This window comes from Urocitellus parryii, chromosome 12, assembly GCF_045843805.1.
Source record: "Urocitellus parryii isolate mUroPar1 chromosome 12, mUroPar1.hap1, whole genome shotgun sequence".
NCBI lineage: Eukaryota > Metazoa > Chordata > Mammalia > Rodentia > Sciuridae > Urocitellus > Urocitellus parryii.
Genome location: NC_135542.1, coordinates 50,898,582 through 50,916,477, shown reverse-complemented (window position 1 = coordinate 50,916,477; position 17,896 = coordinate 50,898,582). Strand labels below are relative to the sequence as shown.

The 17,896-nt window shown below is 37.4% G+C and overlaps 1 protein-coding gene across 1 annotated transcript in view; it reads right to left on the bottom strand.

Annotated features, from left to right (window-relative positions):
* Rab10 (RAB10, member RAS oncogene family) overlaps window positions 1-17,896 on the bottom strand; it is an 86,681-nt gene that overhangs the window by 17,645 nt on the left and 51,140 nt on the right. The window contains exon 2 of the mRNA XM_026391118.2: window positions 13,967-14,027. Within this exon, the coding sequence (XP_026246903.1) occupies window positions 13,967-14,027 (61 nt within the window). The remainder of the gene's footprint in view (window positions 1-13,966; window positions 14,028-17,896) is intronic.

Genomic DNA, 17,896 nt, shown 5'->3' with positions numbered 1-17,896 from the left:
TTCTGTTGCAATGCCTACTGTGTCCATGCCTTCCCCCCTTACCATGTTTTGGTTTTCTGTAGCTAAATAAAATGTTTTAAAGCCAGATGAATGATTTTCCTCACTCATTTTACTTTGTCAAAATTGTTTTAGCCTATGCTACTCTTTCCATACAAATTTTAAGATAAGCTTGTCAACATTTACAATAAAAGCTTCACAGTGTTGATTACTGAACCCAGGGACTTTTGCATGCTAGGCAAATGTCATCACTCAGTTATACCCTCAGTTCTCCAGCAACTTTCTAGAATACTTGTAGCTGCTGCTTCCCCATACTCATTCCTCAACCAATTCTTCTTTTTGGTGTTGAGGACTGAACTCAAGGCTTTGTCCTTGGCTAAGCACATGCTCTGTGAACTGAGAGCTGTATCCCCAGGCCCCCTCAATCAACTTTAAACAAACTCCTCTTACTAAATACCCTACACCAAGACTGCTCTTCAAAAAGTCTCCAATATCTTTCTGCTTGACAAATCCAAGAGTTACTAAGTATGATTCCACATAGTTGACCTCTTTTTCTTCTCAAAACACTTTATACTCATGACTTTCGAGAAACACATTTTTGTTCTCTGTTCTGTTACTGGCTGCTCCTTTTCAGAATTTTTGGCTGGCATTTTAAGATTCTGAGATGTAAGGCTCACATAGTAGACGAATAATTTTCTTTAAACATATTTGATCACATCATTTTTCTGCTTAAAAACTTCAAATAGTTTCAATGGGGGAAAGAATATACCTTTTTCAACAATGATGCTGGAACAAATTAACATACCCATGCAAAAAGTGAAGTTGGATCTCTACCTCTTACCACATAGAAAAATCAACTTAAAACATATTCTAAGCTAGGCATGGTGGCACATGCTTATAATCCCAGCAATTTAGGAGGAAGATCACAAGCTTGAGACCTGTCTTGGCAACTTAGTGAGACCCTATCAAAATTAAAGAAGGGTAAAGCATCCCTGGGTTCAATCTTCAATATCCACCCACCCACCCCCCCAAAAAAAACCCCCGACATAATTTAAGATCTAAATGCAAAAGCTATTAAAACTCTTAGAAGAAAACAAAGGGAGAATATTTATTCATGATTTTGAATCTAACAACTGTTTCTTAGATATGTCAAAGTAAAAAAAGAGAAATTGAGCTTCAGCAAATTAAAAATCTGTACTTCAATGGACACTATTACCAAGAAAATAAAGACAACTCAGAAAATAGAAGAAAATGTTTACAATATTTGATAAGGGACATATATACAGATATGCAGAAAATTTTTACAGTTCAACAAAAGAACAAATGAGAAAAGTTAAAAATGAGTAAAGGAAACCAGGTGTGGTGGCACATGCCTGTAATCCCAGTGAGTGGGGAGGCTGAGGCAGGAGGATCGCAAGTTCAAAGCCAGCCTCAGCAATTTAAAGAAGCCGTAAGAAATTCAGCAAGATACTGTCTCTAAATAAAATATTAAAAGGGCTATAGCCCAGTGGTTAAGTGCCTCTGGGTTCAATCCCAGGTACATCCCCCACAAAAAAAGGCAAAGGAGGCCAGGCACAGTGGCGCACGCCTGTAATCCCACGTAATCAAGAAACTGAGGGGGGCCACAAATTGGAGGCCAGAAATTTAGAAGGACCCTGACCTAATAATAAAAAGGATCAGAGGTAGAGTGCTTGCCTAGAATGTGAAAGGCCCAGGGTTCAATCCCCAGTAAGAAAGAAAAAAAAAAAGGAAAGAAAGAATAGACATTTCTCCAAAAAAAAGATATATGAACGTCCAGTAAACATATAAGATGTTAACATCATTAGTCTTAAGTTAAAAGCAAATCAAAACTACAATGAAATACCACTTCAGTTAGTCTAAGATGGCTATAAACAACAGTAACACATTAGTAAGGACGGACAGAACTTAGTACCCTTATATATTACTGGTGACAATGTAGAATGATGCAGTCATCATGGAAGTCTGGCATTTACTCAAAACACAAACAAAACTGCCATACAATACAGCAATTTTTGGTTCTAAGTATAATGAGAGAAATAAAACCATGTTCACACAAAAACTTATATATGAATATTCACAGCAACATAATTTCTAACAAAATATAGAAACAACCCATGTCTGTCAACTGATAAAGGCCCAACATGTACAAGGCCCTATATGTGACCCACAGCATCAAAAAAAATTAAAAATAAAATTAAGTACTGATACAAAGGCAATATGGACTAACCTTGACAACATTATGCTAAGTGATAGTAGTCAGTCACAAAAAATCATACACTATGTTTTCATGTGTAAAAGATGACCAAAATAGGAACATCTATACAGACAAAAAGTAGACCAATAGGTACCCTGACAAAGAGATTGGGAGAACTGAGTGTGAAAGGTATAAGGTTTCTTTTCTGGGGTGATAAAATTGTTATGATAGTTGCATAACCTTACAAATAAACTGAAACCCACTGAATTACACATTGTAAATGGGTAAAATATGTGCATGTGAAGTATGTCTTAATAAATACATTACAAAGCCAACAAACTAAAAATATAACAGGCTTAAAAACAAAAAACTTGAGCTGGGGATGTGGCTCAAGCGGTAGCACGCTTGCCTGGCATGCGCAGGGCATTGGGTTCGTCCTCAGCACCACATAAAAATAAAGAAGTTGTGTCCACCAAAAACTAAAAAATAAATATTAAAAAAATTCTCTCCCAATCTCTTAAAAAAAAAAAAAAACTTCTAATGACAACACGGCAACACATTACGAGTAGAATCAATTACAAACTCCTCACTCCAGGGTTTATAAGTCCATATAGAATCTATACCTTTCTTCAGCTCCCTTTATTTTGGGCATCCTTTACCCCAACCATAAGAGCTACATTTTTTCCCTAAATACATAAGCATGTATTTTTGCCTTTATTCCCCCCCTTGGTGCTGGTAACTGAACCCAGGGTCTTGCATTTTGCTCAACCACTGAGCTATACCCTCAGCTTTCTGCACAAGCTGTTCCCACTGCCTGTACATGACAGGCTCCTGCCCATCTTTCACATTTTAAATGGACTTAATGCATTTCATTTATCAATTTTACTCATCAACTCAAATATTCAGTATGTCTATGTGATAAGCATTATGTAAAGATACAAGCATGAGTTCAAGTTTATCCTTAGATTCCACCCCTTTTGGCTGTGTGGTCTTGAAGGTACTTAAATGCCTTTTATTAGGAAGCATATTTTCCATAAAAATAGACAAAGAGGCAATAATGTCATTATATGAGACTCAAAATTTAATTCTGTGTTTTAAAGATGTCCTAATAATATTCTAGGTCAGTTACCTCTGCACATGTTTTATTGCATTAAGAGTTCTCTAATGGGGCTGGGGTTGTAGCCCAGTGGTAGAGCGCTTGCCTAGCATGTGCAAGGCCGTGGGTTCGATCCTCAGCACCCCATAAAAAATAAATAAAATAAAGGTATTGTGGGGGAAAAAAAGAGTTTTCTAACCTGTAATCCCAATGAACTGGGAGGCTGAGGCAGGAGGATCTCAAGATTTGTTTGAAATATTTTTTTTAAGTTGTAGATGAACACAATATTTTTATTTACTTATTTATTTTTATGTGGTGCTAAGGATCGAATCCAGTACCTCACACATGTGAGGCAAGCACTCTACCACTGAGCTACAGCCCCAGCCCAAGGAGGATCTCAAGTTTGGGGCCAGCTTCAACAATTTAGCAGGACCCTGTCCCAAAACAAAACACAAAGCAGGGCATGGTGGTGGATTTCTGATATAATTCCACCACCACCAGAGGCTGAGCTAGGAGGACTGTGAGTTCAAAGCCAGCCTCAGCAAAAGCAAGGCACTAAGCATCAGTGAGACCCTGTCTCTAAATAAAATAAAAAGAGGGAGAAAGACAAAGCCTATATGCACATGCTATAGATCTTGAAGAGTAACAAAATTGGGGATATCCTCAAGAATGAAGTTTTTAAAATTAGCCAGTCAAAAGCAGAACCACCCTGTCCAGTGGACCAGGGCTGGGGAATGTGGCTCAGTGGCCAAGTGCCCCTGAGTTCAACTGGTCCAACCCACCCCAAAAAAGGAAAGAAAGCTCCAAGGCTGGGGATGTGGCAGTGGTAAAGGGTCCCTGGGTTCAACCTCCAGTACCCAAAAAACAAATAAATAAATAAAGAGTGCTCTAAAGTTAATACTTATCTGTGTCTAAGCTTCACAGGGAAAGCCCAGGCTTTGTTTGCAGTTTATTTTTATTTCAGTATTAAAGGTAAGAAAATTGTTTTCATTTAGCCACATGAAAGACCTGGCTGTACTTTTCCATATTCCTAAGAAAATATCAGCTGTCAAATGCTCATTTCATCTCAAAATATATGGGTCTACTCTTTTTTTTTTTTTTAAAGAGAGAGTGAGAGAGGGGGGAGAGAGAGAGAGAGAGAGAGAGAGAGAGAGAGAGATACAGAGAGAGAATGAATGAATTTTTAATATTTATTTTCTAGTTCTCGGCGGACACAACATCTTTGTTGGTATGTGGTGCTGAGGATCGAACCCGGGCCGCACGCATGCCAGGCGAGAGCGCTACCGCTTGAGCCACATCCCCAGCCCTGGGTCTACTCTTTAAGACAAACAGAAATCCCACTGATTCATTCTACAAGTATTTGTTGAGCATATATTATATGCCAGACACTATTCTAGGCAATGAAGATAAAGCAGTAAACAAAACAAAAATTGTTGCCTTAATGTTATTTATTCTATTGCAAGTAGACAACAAGTTAAAAAAAAACATGGAATATCAGAGAATGATTGATAAATGCCAATAAGACAAAAATACAGCAAGAAAAGAAAAAAGTTTTCTTTGCGGAAACACCAAATGGCTGATGATGCCAGTGCTGTGGAAGACCCTAGAGGAAATGAGTGGGTAAGTGGAGTCTCAATTCCGAGGCTTTAGCCTCAGTAAGCAGGCTGAGACTGCAGCTAAGGCCACAGAACTCATAGAGGAAAGGTCAAGGACAAGGAGTTCCCAGTGACTAAACCTGAGTCAAGGATATGAAGACCAAGTCAAGATCAAGTCCTTGGTGGAGAGCTATCACTTTTTCCCATCCACCAAGAGTCTTGAGATTATTCACTTTTTCCTGGGGATATCCTCAAGAATGGGGTTTTAAAACCTATGCTAGCCAAAAGCAGACCCAAACTGGCCAGTGGACTAGGTTTCAAGGTTTTTGTCACCATCAAGGACCTGGGACAGGGCTGGGGCTGTAGCTCAGTGGTAGAGCACACGCCTCGCACATGTGAGGTACTGGGTTTAATCCTCAGCACCACATAAAAAATAAAAATATTGTGCCCAACTACAACTAAAAAAAATTAGAAAAAAAAAAAAAGGTCCTGGGACATAGTTGAGGAATAAGTTAAGCAGGTCAACACAAGAGACTAATATGAGATGAGACAGATGTGGAAGTGAAACAGGGAATGCTAACTGTATAGGCTTCTGCAAGGACTCGGCTCTTCCCCAGAGAGAGATGGGAAGTCTATAGAGGGTTCTGTGAAAACAAATATATTAATGTCTTTGCGTGTGTGTTGTGGAGGATTTACCTGGGATTGAACCCAGGGTGCTTAACCACTGGGCCACATCCCCAGCCCTTTTTTATATTTTATTTAGAGACAGGGTCTCACTAAGTTGCTGAGGCTTTGAACTCATGATCTTCCTGCCTCAGCTTTCCAGGGTTGCTGGGATTAGAGGCAAACATGCACCACAGCACCTGGCTTTAAGGTCTAAATCTGGTTTTAAAACATCATTCTGTGGAGGATAGGGATGTAGCTCAGTATTAGGGTCCTAGATTTGGTCCCAGTATCACTCACTCAAACACAGCCATTTTGTGTGCTATGCTGAAAATGTGTGTGGGGCCATGGGTATGCAGAAGCAGTTAGGATAGTATTTATCCAAAAAACTGAGAAGAGAAATGTCACTTCAAAAAATTAAACATCTCAGAAGCATGCGATCAATTCTTCTAGGTATGACTCTTAAATCAGGTTAAGCCATCAAGAGACTCACATTCACACTTACATGTCTATGTTTGTATTTGCATATTTATATGCAAACCATAATTTTTATCCCATTAACTTTTAAATTTTGTCTGCTTATTACAACAAACAGTTTTTACTGATTGTTTGGGCTGGGTTGTAGCTCAGTGGTAGAGTAATTGCCGAGTATGTGTAAGGCATGGGGCTGATTCTCAGTACCCCATATATAAAAAAAAAGTCCATTTATAACTATAACTATGTATAACTATTATATATATATATATATTTTTTTTTTTTAAGTGGGGGCTCAGGTTGTGGCTCAGCGGTAGAGCGTTTGCCTAGCACGTACGAGGACCTGGGTTCAATCCTCAGCATCACATAAAAAAAAAAAAAGATATTGTGTCCACCTATAACTAAAAATAAAATATTAAGTGCCTTAAATCAAGTGTGATAGTAGGTGCAGTAGCACGCACCTGTAATCCGAGTGGCTCAGGAGGAGGTGGTAGGAGTACTAGGGAAGCAGAGACAGGAGGGTGGCAAGTTCAAGGTCAGCCTCAGCAACTTAGTGAGACCTTATCTCAACAACAACAAAAAAAAGTTAAAAGGTCTGGGGGATGTGGCTCAGTAGTAAAATGCTCCTGGGTTAAATCTTCATCACACACACAAAAAAAACCAGGTGTTGTGGTGCACACCTGTAATCCCAGTGACTCAGGAGGCTGAGACAGGAGGATCCCAAGTTCGAGGCCAGTCTCTACAACTTAACATGACCCTCAGCAACTTAGCAATAACCTTTCTCAAAATAAAAAATAAAAAGGACTGTGGATGTAGCTCAATGGCAAAGTGCTCCTGGTTCAATCTCCAATATATATTCATACATAAGTAGAATCTGATAAAACAAAGGTCAGTTTCATCACAGTAGAAATAACTTAAGTTCTTTCTGAACTGGTTTTAAAAAAATATACATATAAATCAATAATTCTTATCTTCCTCTCCCCATTTAGGAGGGGGGTGTAAAATCTCCTACTTAAAATGCAGGCTGGAAGTATACTTATCTAAGATAATTCCAGTAGTGTCTAACAGCTGTAGTGTAGGAAGCATAAGAAACATTTTAATTATTTAGAGGAATCTTCCATTGCACTCTATGAACACCACCCCCACACTTTCTGGCTATTATAGGCTTCCTTTTTGCCATTCATCACATTATACAATAAGCAAAATTATAAATACACTTCAGAGTCAAATCTATGACTAAATTCTACACTAAGAAAGAACTCACTTTAAAAGAAGCTACTTCTATTTAGCTAAACTTGTATCAACAGCACTTAAAGAAGGGCTTTTATATTAAAATGCTGGTTAGTTATAAAATACAACATAAAAGATGTTGAAATTTTTTTTTTTAAAGAGAGAGTGAGAGAGAGAGGGGGACAGAGAGAGAGAGAGAGAATTTTAACATTTATTTATTTTTTCTTAGTTCTCGGCGGACACAACATCTTCATTTGTATGTGGTGCTGAGGATCCAACCCGGGCCGCACGCATGCCAGGTGAGCGCGCTACCGCTTGAGCCACATCCCCAGCCCCCTGTTGAAATATTAATGACCCCTCCAAAAGAAAGGTAATCACTACTTTGTGTTAAAAAATAAGTTTCTTTTGATCCATGGCATATTACTCCCTCGGTTCTTTTGAGTTTTGTCTCCTTTATCTTCCAGAATCTCTTATACCTAGTTATCTTCCCTCTTTTTATTTATGATCCATATGTTAGACATTTTTAGCTTTATGTATCCTATTTCATCTATACTTTTTCAACATCTGCCCCACAACATGGCCTGGAATCCTTCATCTCAAAATTATCCGTTCCCTCAGTCCTGCCTGGATTCTCACTATACCAGTCCCTACCAACTGTTAAGTCTATCAACAATCTATTTCAAACCAAGGAATAGGGTCCTTGCCTCTCTCTTAGTTAATTGGCAACTTCTTGCCCAGGGCTAAAAATAGCCACAGATGTTTGTTCACTGGTCAAATTATTTTTAGGTTGGCATACACACTTATGTCGAAGTCTAATCCAATCAAGTAAGCAAAAGCAGGTGCTGAATATCTAAATAGTAAACATTATACATGTTCACAATTTCTTTATGTCACCATAATACAGATCTCTAAGCTTGTTTTCAAAACTATTTAGTTTTTCTGGCTATTACGTGTTGTGAAATACTCTCTTTTTCAGTGACATGTTATAAAAGGAGTGATGTGTTCCTGGGAATTAAAATAGCTTATTTTCTTAATTGCCGAAGTCCCACAAGTGGGGTCAGTGAAGCTGCTCTCATTGACAGTTATTTTTAGCTAAGCACTGATAGTGTTAGAATAGTCCTGAGGCAATATCAATCTGCTCTTCAAAGTAGAGACCCCATATTCCACAACTTTTTAAAAAATATTTTTTAGTTATGCATGGACCCAATATCTTTATTTTGTTTATTTATTTTTATGTGGTGCTGAGGATCGAACCCAATGCCTCCCATGAGCAAGGCAAGTGATCTACCACTGAGCCACAATCCTAGCCCATATATTCCATAATTTTGTGTGTGTGTGTTTTCAAATTGTATACTTTTTTTTTGAGTTGTTGATGGACCCTCATTTTATTTAATATGTGGTGTTGAGAATCAAACCCAGTGCTCACTCTCACACATGCTAGGCAAATGCTCTACCACTGAGCCAACCCCAGCCCTGTGTGTGTTTTTTTTTTTTTTTTTTTTGGTAACACAATGAAGTTATTACCTACTTTATAAATTAGGATGTCAAATTTCACATGTTGAGTATTATTTTACAAGATTTGGATTTCCTCAAAGAACTATAATTTCTCTATGCCCCAAATATCTTTGAGCTTAAATTATGCTTACCTTCATCCAAAATATAATAGTGTATTTTTTTTTCTTTTGTTTCTTTTTCTTTTTTTTTGAAAAATAAAAAGCCTGCCCTATCAGAGATTACACCAGTAGGGGCAGGAAAAAAAATAAGTAATTATAAACTGATAAAATGCTAACAAGGTAAACAGGGAGGAGTGACAGAGAATGGAGTAAGAGATTAGGATGGTCAGTGAGACTCTCACTATAGAAGTGATGCTTAAGGTGAGAAATGAAGTATGAACAGAAACCAACCAAAGTCATTCAGCCAACAAATATTCACTAAATATCTGTATTTGTCTAGCTCTGTTCTAAGTGATGGGGATATAAGCATAGAATAGACAGATGGGATCCCCAACCTTAAAAAACTTACATTCTAGTAGGAGAATAATAGCAAACACATTTTAAATATAGTAATTTCAGATACTGAAAACTACTATGACAAAAATAAACTAATCTAAATGGGATAGTACCTGGAAGGAGTAGGTTTCTATAGCTAATCATCACAAGCCTTTCTGAGGGTAATGCTGAATTGAAATCTAAATGAGAGAAGGCCTCTGAATGATGAGAAGCATTCTACGCCAAAATAACAGTCAAAGTACAAAGGTCCTGAAATGGGAACATACTTGACACGCTCAAGGTAGTACAAAAAACCATAGTGGCTAGAGCAAAATAGTGAATGATGAGTTAAAGTCTAGCTATGGGCAGGGGATGAGGGTTGGGAAGGTCCACAAGGCATAGAAATTGGGAGAGAGAAAAAAAAAACTTGTCATTTTTATGAAACTAAAAGAAAACCAGTTGGGGCTGGAAACTATACACAAGGGAAAGTGACTGGCACAAAAAGATGAAGCCAGAAAGGTGGGTGGTAAGGAATATAGATTTGGACCTTGGACTTTCATTTAAATGCAAAGTCAAAGAGACTATAAATGGGGGGATCAGAAACATGATCAGATTTATATTTGAAAAAAGGTCACTTTGATTGTTGTGTGGAAAGAGATTAGAAGAAGGCAAAGGGAAAGAACCTGTTAAGCCTACTAGAAGAGGTAATCGTGGCATGAAGTAGAGAGGTAACATTAGAGATGGAAAACCATATATGGATTCTAGATGCTTTGGAGAGAGAAACAATAAATAGGGCTTCATAATTAATTGGATATGGGGACTAAGGAAATAAGAGTCACAGATGAATATCAAGCATCTGGTACCTTAGGTAAATGGTTAATTCTACAAAACAAAACTACTGGTTTAGGATGACTATGTAAATGTAAAATCTGCTACTTGTACAACATACATTGATAGTGACATTCTTTTTTTTTTTTATACTTATTTTTTAGGTGTAGATGGACACAACACAATGCCTTTATTTTTATGTGGCACTGAGGATCAAAACTGGGTCGTGCCCGTGCTAGGCGAGCGCTCTACCACTGAGCCACAATCCCAGCCCGGACAGATATTCTTGATGGGTCACCCATTCAAAACTAAAAACAAAGAGCTGGTAGACTTGAAGTTATTTACTATGGTGATTTTTTTGGCAGGACCACTCACCATGGAAAAATCTAACAATATAGGTATATTGTGGTGAAAACTATAGATCTGGGATTTTAAAAGACACAGCTCTTCTCTGTTGGTCAAAAAACTATTTTGGCCTAGATACAAATGCCCTGGCCAAGGGAAACACATCTATCTTTACACAACAGACAGGTTGGGAGATTTCTGTTTGGAAAGAAAGCAAGACAAGAAGATAATTCAAAGAAGGAAGAAAAAGATATAAGCTCTAGCACAGACTAAAGGAAATTTTCAAGATTAATATTCAGTTACAGAACAGGCATTTTCATGATGGAACAAAAATCAAAATATATGTACCTGAATTAGGGAAATATAAAAACCACCATGCTTTCTAATAACAACGAAAAGCACTAAGGGTAAGAACAAAATTTTAAATTTCAAAGTATTTTAAGTTGTGAGTAATGGAGCTTTTCATGCTAAAAGCCTTCTTGAATTACCATAGATAGCTCTAAGATCTCTTATCTTGGATTCTTTCTCCTTGGAATGTAAACATGCACAATGTTTTATCTCAGGAATTATTAAAAATGTCTAGCTGGGGAGGCTGCAGTTGTAGCTCATTGGTAGAGTGCTTGCCTACCATTTGTGAGGCACTGGGTTTGATCCTCAGCACTACATAAAAATAAATAAAATAAAGATAAAAAAAAAAAAAAAACAAGAAAATACTTTAAAAGTCTAGCTGGGTGAAGTAGTGCAGACCTCTAATCTTTACAACTTGGGAGGTTATGGCTGGAGGATCACAAGTTCAAGGCCAGACTGGGTGACTCAGCAAGCCCGTTTAAAAAATAAATTAAAAAGCCAGGCATGGTGGTGCACACCTTGTAATACCAGCAACTAGGGAGGCTGAGACAGGGGGATCATGAGTTCAAAGCCAGCCTCAGTAATTTAGTGAGGCCCTAAGCAACCCAGTGAGACCCTGTTTCTAAATACAGTATAAAAAAGGGCTGGGCGGCTGGGGCTATACTTCAGTAGTAGAGTGCTTGCCTAGCACATGTGAGGCACTGGGTTACCCTTGGCATCACATATAAAAATAAAGTAATTAAATTAAGGTATTGTATACATCTACTACTAAAAAAAGTTAAAAAGAAAAAAGGGCAGGGGATGTGGCTGGGCACCTCTGGGTTCAATCCCTAGTGGGAGGGAGGAAGGAAGGAAGGAAAGAAAACAAACAGAAAGGGTGGGGGATGTAGCTCAGTGGTAGAGCCCCTATTTAACATGTTTGAGGCTCTAGGTTCAATTCCTAGCACTATGAAACAAAAAAGTCTAAAGCTTTAAATTAGAAATATTATACTTAATAAGCTATGCTTGCATATTAAGCAGTACAGTAGAAATCTTTTATATATTAATCTTGAAGGCCATACTGGAGGACTTACTGTTCCTAAAGGCCACCTTTAAAGGAAGATACTTCTTTTTTAAAAGAAGGGCTAGCTGTTTGTTACTGTTTACTTGCAAAAGTTACATAAAAACTAAAAAGATAAAGGGGGAGAAATATATAAATCTACAAGATCAAGGATCAGAAGAGAAAGTCTGTAGAAGGTAAGTGGATGGGGGAAAATGAGGTCAGAGTTACGACAAAAGTTTTACATATTCTACAAAACAAAATATATATGAAAAAATTGCTCTGTGAACTTTCATTTCAGTTGTATACATAAGTACATTTATACCAAGGCACATGAGTATTTAATAGTTTAATAACCCAAATACAAATAATATCCACTAAAAAATACTACTAAATTTAGTCCATGAGTCCAGGAGTGGTGGCCCTTGCCTGCAATCCAAAATTACTTAGGAGGCTGAAGCAGGAGGATGGCAAGTTTAAGGCCAGCCTGAACTATTTAGAGAGATTCTGTCTCAATTTATTTTAAAATATTTATTTTTTAGTTTTAGTTGGACACAATACCTTTATTTTATTTATTTTTATGTGTGCTGAAGATTGAATCCAGGGCCTCGCACCTGTTAGGCAAACGCTCTACCACTGAGCCACAACCCCAGCCCCCTCTCTCAAATTTTTAAAAACGGGGAGGGGAGACCACTAGGGGTGTAGCCCAGTGGCAGAGCACTTACATAGCATGAACAAAGCTCTGGGTTCAAAGCCCATTAAAAAAAAAAATAAAATAGTTGGGCATAGTGGAACACACCTGTAATCCCAGTGTCTCAGGAAGCTGAAACCGGAGGACCACAATTCAAGGCCAGCTCAGCAATTTAGGGAGGCCCGAAGTAACTTAGTGAGACCCTGTCTTTAAAAAAAAAAAAAAAAAAAAATCGGGGCGAGCAGCTGGGGACATATCTCAGTGGTAAAATGCCCTAAGTTAAATTTCCAGTTTAAAAAAAAAAGAATAAAATAAAGGCTAGGGATACAGCTCAGTGCTTGCCTAACATACAAAAGTAATGGGTCCAATCCCCAGTACCCTCACCAAAAGTTCATGATTCAGAATGAATATAAATTTAAAGAATTATATTGAATGTTTGCAGGCAAACTATAAACAGTTAATTAAAAATAATGCCTATATGGGACTGGAGTTGTGACTCAGTGGTAGAGCACTTGCCTAGCATGCGTGAGGCCCTGGGTTCGATTCTCAGCACCGCATTTATTTATTTATTTATTTGAGGATTTTTTAATATTTATTTTTTAGTTATCGGCGGACACAACATCTTTGTATGTGGTGCCGAGAATCGAACCTGGGCTGCACGCATGCCAGGTGAGCGCGCTACCGCTTGAGCCACATCCCCAGCCCCTCAGCACCGCATTTAAATAAATGAATAAAATAAAATAAAATCCATCAACATCTAAAAAAAATATTTAAAAAATTAATAATGCCTATAATATCCTTTTCTTTTTGTGGTGCTGGGGATCAAACCCAGAGCACATATGCGAAGCAAGAACTATACCCCGAGCTAAGTTCCCAACTCCCCAACTTCTTTTGTTGGGTACCAGGGACTGAACCCAGGGGTGCTTAACCACTGAGCCACATCCCCAAACCCCACTTCCCTTTTTTAAATTTTGAGTCAGGGTCTCGCTAAGTTGCTGAAGCTAGCTTTGAATTTGAGATCTTCCTGCTTCAGGAGCCAATTGGATTTCATGTGTTAGCACTGCACCCAGCTTAAAACACATTGAGAAAAATGAATAATTTAGTTTAAAATTCTCAAAGCAACAAAAGAATTAAAAAATTAACTTTTCATATTAGATGTCTGTGAGCAAAGCATAGTGCTGAAGCCTCTTCATAAATTATTTCATGTGACCCTTATAATGATCCTTTGAGAAAAGCCTTAATGGTGACTATGTAACTTGCAAGTTCATACAAGTGGAAAAAATTATACAGCCAGATCTCACAGACAACAAAGTCCTTGTTAATAATCTTTCTACTACACTGATTGTCTGTTTTAGAAAGGGAAGTCTAAAAGAATCTAAACAAGTAAGAATTTCACCACCAAACTTTAAGGAACTTGTTATTCTGCTATATAAAGTGAGTAAATTAGCATCACTTACCATATCTGTAGCTTGATCTTCTTTCCTTGTAATTCAACTGTTTTGATCTTAAAGTCTATTCCTATAACATAGGAGGAAAAAAGCATAAGTCATAATTGTGGCTTTGTGTTTGCTACAATAAAATTCACTGAAGTAAAAATGTTTACACTTGGCTAGAGATGTAAGCTCAGAGGTAGACTGCTTAATATGTGCAAGATCCTGTGTCTGATCACCAGACCACTCAAAGAAGGAAAAAAAAAAGCTTACATTTTTTAAGCTTGTTTGTGTGATTCTAGATATACAGATTATGCAAATCTTAGCAAATGGGGTCCACTATTTTAAGCCCAAGTAATATAAAATCCAGGATAACAATATAAACTATACTGAAATTTTGGCTTTTTATAAATTAGGAATAAGTAGAATTGAAAATATCAAATATAACAGTTTGAGGTTTTAACACCCCCTTTCTCAGTAACTGATTTTAAAATGTGGGCAGAAATTCAGTAATAAGAACTGGTTCATACTTTACCAACCAATTTTATTTAATTGACATAAAAAACCTATATCCAACACTAGAAAATACACTTTTAAGATGTTGGAGAATGAACATCTTTAAAAAAAAAAATATATATACACACACACACACACACACACACACACACATAATAGGCAAGTGTTCTACCACTAAGCTACATCTCCAATCCCACACTCTTTAAAACATAAGGGCCATAAAAGAAGTTTCACTATATATATTTAAAAGTACTAGAATCATACAATGTTTTCTTATCATGACAAATTAAACTGGAAATTATTAACAAAACAAATCTGGAAAATTTTCCAAATATTTGGAAATTCACAGGTCAAAAAAGAAATTACAATAAAAATTAGAAAAACTCTGTAGAAATTATAATGGAAACATAACATCAAAATCTGTGGGATACAGTCAGGCACAGCAGCACACACCTGTAATTTCAACTACTCTGGAGTATGAGGCAGGATGATATCAAGTTCAAAGCCAGCCTCAGCAACTTAGGGAGACCCTGTACTGAAATTTAAAGACAGACAGGCTGGGGGATGGGGGGTGGGTGAGATGCAGCTCAAAGTAGGGTTTATGGAGGAATTTACAGCATTAAAAGTTTATGCTAAGAGGGAACACTTATTCTGTTTTATGCAATGAAGTGTTGCCTGATTCAAGAATTGAAAATAAAGTAAATTAAGATCTTATCATAAAAGGTTTACATCAGGAAATAAAACTATAGTGAGTATTTCTTCAGAAGAATACCAAAGGAATAGTCATTTAACTCCTAAAATATACGCCAAAGATCAGAACTACCAAATTTCTAAAAGTACACCCATCCAGGCTTTACTTTGCAGAGTGAAAAAAAAATTACTAAAGAAGATAAAAGTGTGAGCTACAAATTAAACATTATCATAAGATTAAAGACACAAAAATAATATTAAAATTATGGTACACATATTTATCCTTTCTATATGAAAACTCTGAAGCTGCTCCATTGAATATGTCATCTGGCCAATGACAGTAAAATATCCCATGTATCCTGCAGGTGATAAACTAAATAATAAACAGCTAGGAAAAAGTAAAGTGGAAAGAAGGGCTAATATCTCCATTGAGAAAATACAAAGTAAGTAAATTTGTAAAGATCAAGTCATCCAATCCTGACAACAGAACAGAGTTAATAAGCTGAAATTTATTCCACTACAAAACATCTGCAAATTCTTCATATTATCAAACACATTTTCAAAAAACAAGAGAAATTCTTTGAGAAACAGAATGCTGGAACTAAGACCTTTGCCTGAAACCTAGAAAGGACTAAAGTCTTAATGAGAATCACCTAGGAAACAGAATATGCTCATTGGCAAAAAGTGATCCTAAGGAAGTTTCTCACAGCTTGTCTTGTGCATCATTCAGCTTTGAGGATGTATCTGTATTTACATAAAAAGTGGTCATGGGGGCTGGGGATGTGGCTCAAGCGGTAGCGTTTGCCTGGTATGCGTGCGGCCCAGGTTCGATCCTCAGCACCACATACAAACAAAGATGTTGTGTCCGCCGAAAAGATTAAAATAAATAAATAAATAAATATTAAAATTCTTTTAAAAAAAGTGATCATGGGTTACTAACAACAATTGTAATAACTCAAGGTATAAAATCCTTCACCAGACCTTAAGAATGCCCACAGAAGCCCTACTGAATATTAGTAATTCTAAATAAAGAACAAATAGCTGGATGCAGTGGTGCATGTCTATAAATCCCCGAAGCTCAGGAGGCTGAGGTAGGAGGATCTCAAGCTCATAGCCAGCCTGAGCAATTGAGCAAGGCTCTAACAACTTAGTGAGACCCTGCCTCTAAATAAAATATAAAAAGGGCTGGGGATGTGGCTCAGTGGTTGAGTGCCCCTGGGTTCAAGCCCCACTTCCCCTCATCCCCACCCCTAAAGAAGACACAAATAATTAATAAAAAACATTAGGGCAGGAGTAGTGGCTCTGGGGTAGAGTGTTCACTAGCAGGTGCAAAGCCCTGAGTTCAATCCTCAGCACCACATAAAAATAAATAAATAAGGTATTGTGTCCAACCTACAACTAAAAAATAAATATTTTTTTAAAAAGGAACATTAAATAACATGAAAATTATCCACCTTAAATAAGAGTTAACAGACACAAAGCAAAATTGAATTTACAAATTTTCAGAATACAATATAATTATCTGACAGGATTTAAATTACTCAAGTTTTTTGGTGTGGTGGGGGGAGCGGGGAACGAGGCTTGAACTCAGGGGCACTCAGCCACTAAGCCACATCCCCAGCCCTATTTTATATTTTATTTAAAGACAGGGTCTCACTTGAGTTGCTTAGCGCCTCACTTTTTGCGGGGGGTGGGGGGGGCTTTTTTTTTTAAGTTGTAGATGAACACAATACCTTTATTTTTATGTGGTGCTGAGCACTGAACCCAGTGCTTCACACATACTAGGTAAGTGTTCTACTACTGAGCCATAACCCCAGCCCACGAGGCTGGCTTTGAACCATCCTCCTGCCTCAGCCTCCCAAACCACTGGGATTACAGACTTGCTGTTTTGTTGTTGTTGTTGTTTTTTTAAACAAGAAAAAGTACAGTTACCATAAGTACAAAAGTACAGTTACCAAGGATCAAAAGTCTGAGATAACATTTTTACCAGTAAAAGGGTGAGAAAAACAAAACAAAGTTGCAAATTTTAAGCCTGACTTCAAAATTTATCCTTTTATTACAGGAGCTGCGGTTGTAGCTCAGCAGTAGAGCACTCACCTAGCACATGTGAGGCCCTGGGTTTGATCCTCAGCACCACATATAAATAAATAAAATAGATTGTGGCCAACTACAACTAAAAAAAAAAAAAAATGCTTTAGTGCTTTAAAAAAAAAAAAAAGATTTCAGTCACAGGGCTGGGATTGTGGCTCAGTGGTAGAGTACTTGCCTGGCATGTGTGAGGCACTGGGTTCAATCCTCAGCACCACATAAAAATAAATAAAATAAAGGTATTGTGTCCATCTACAACTAAAATTTTTTTTAAAAAATAACAATGAGGGCTGGGGATGTGGCTCAAGCGGTAGCGCGCTCGCCTGGCATGCGTGCGGCCCGGGTTCGATCCTCAGCACCACATACAAACAAAGATGTTGTGTCCGCTGAGAACTAAAGAATAAATATTAAGAAAAAAAATTCTCTCTCTCTCTCTCTCTCTCTCTCTCCCCCCCCCAAAAAAAAAATAACAATGATTTTTTTCTAAAGTGAAAAGCAGATTTACTTTCTCAATGCTTTCAGGATAAAAGTCTCTAGTGTACATGACATACCGCTGCACATCATTTTTTCATACCTCTGACTTAACATATGCTATTTATTTAAAACCTCTTTGATACCAATTTTCTTTTTCTGGTAAATCTCCATTTATCTTTTTTTTTTTTT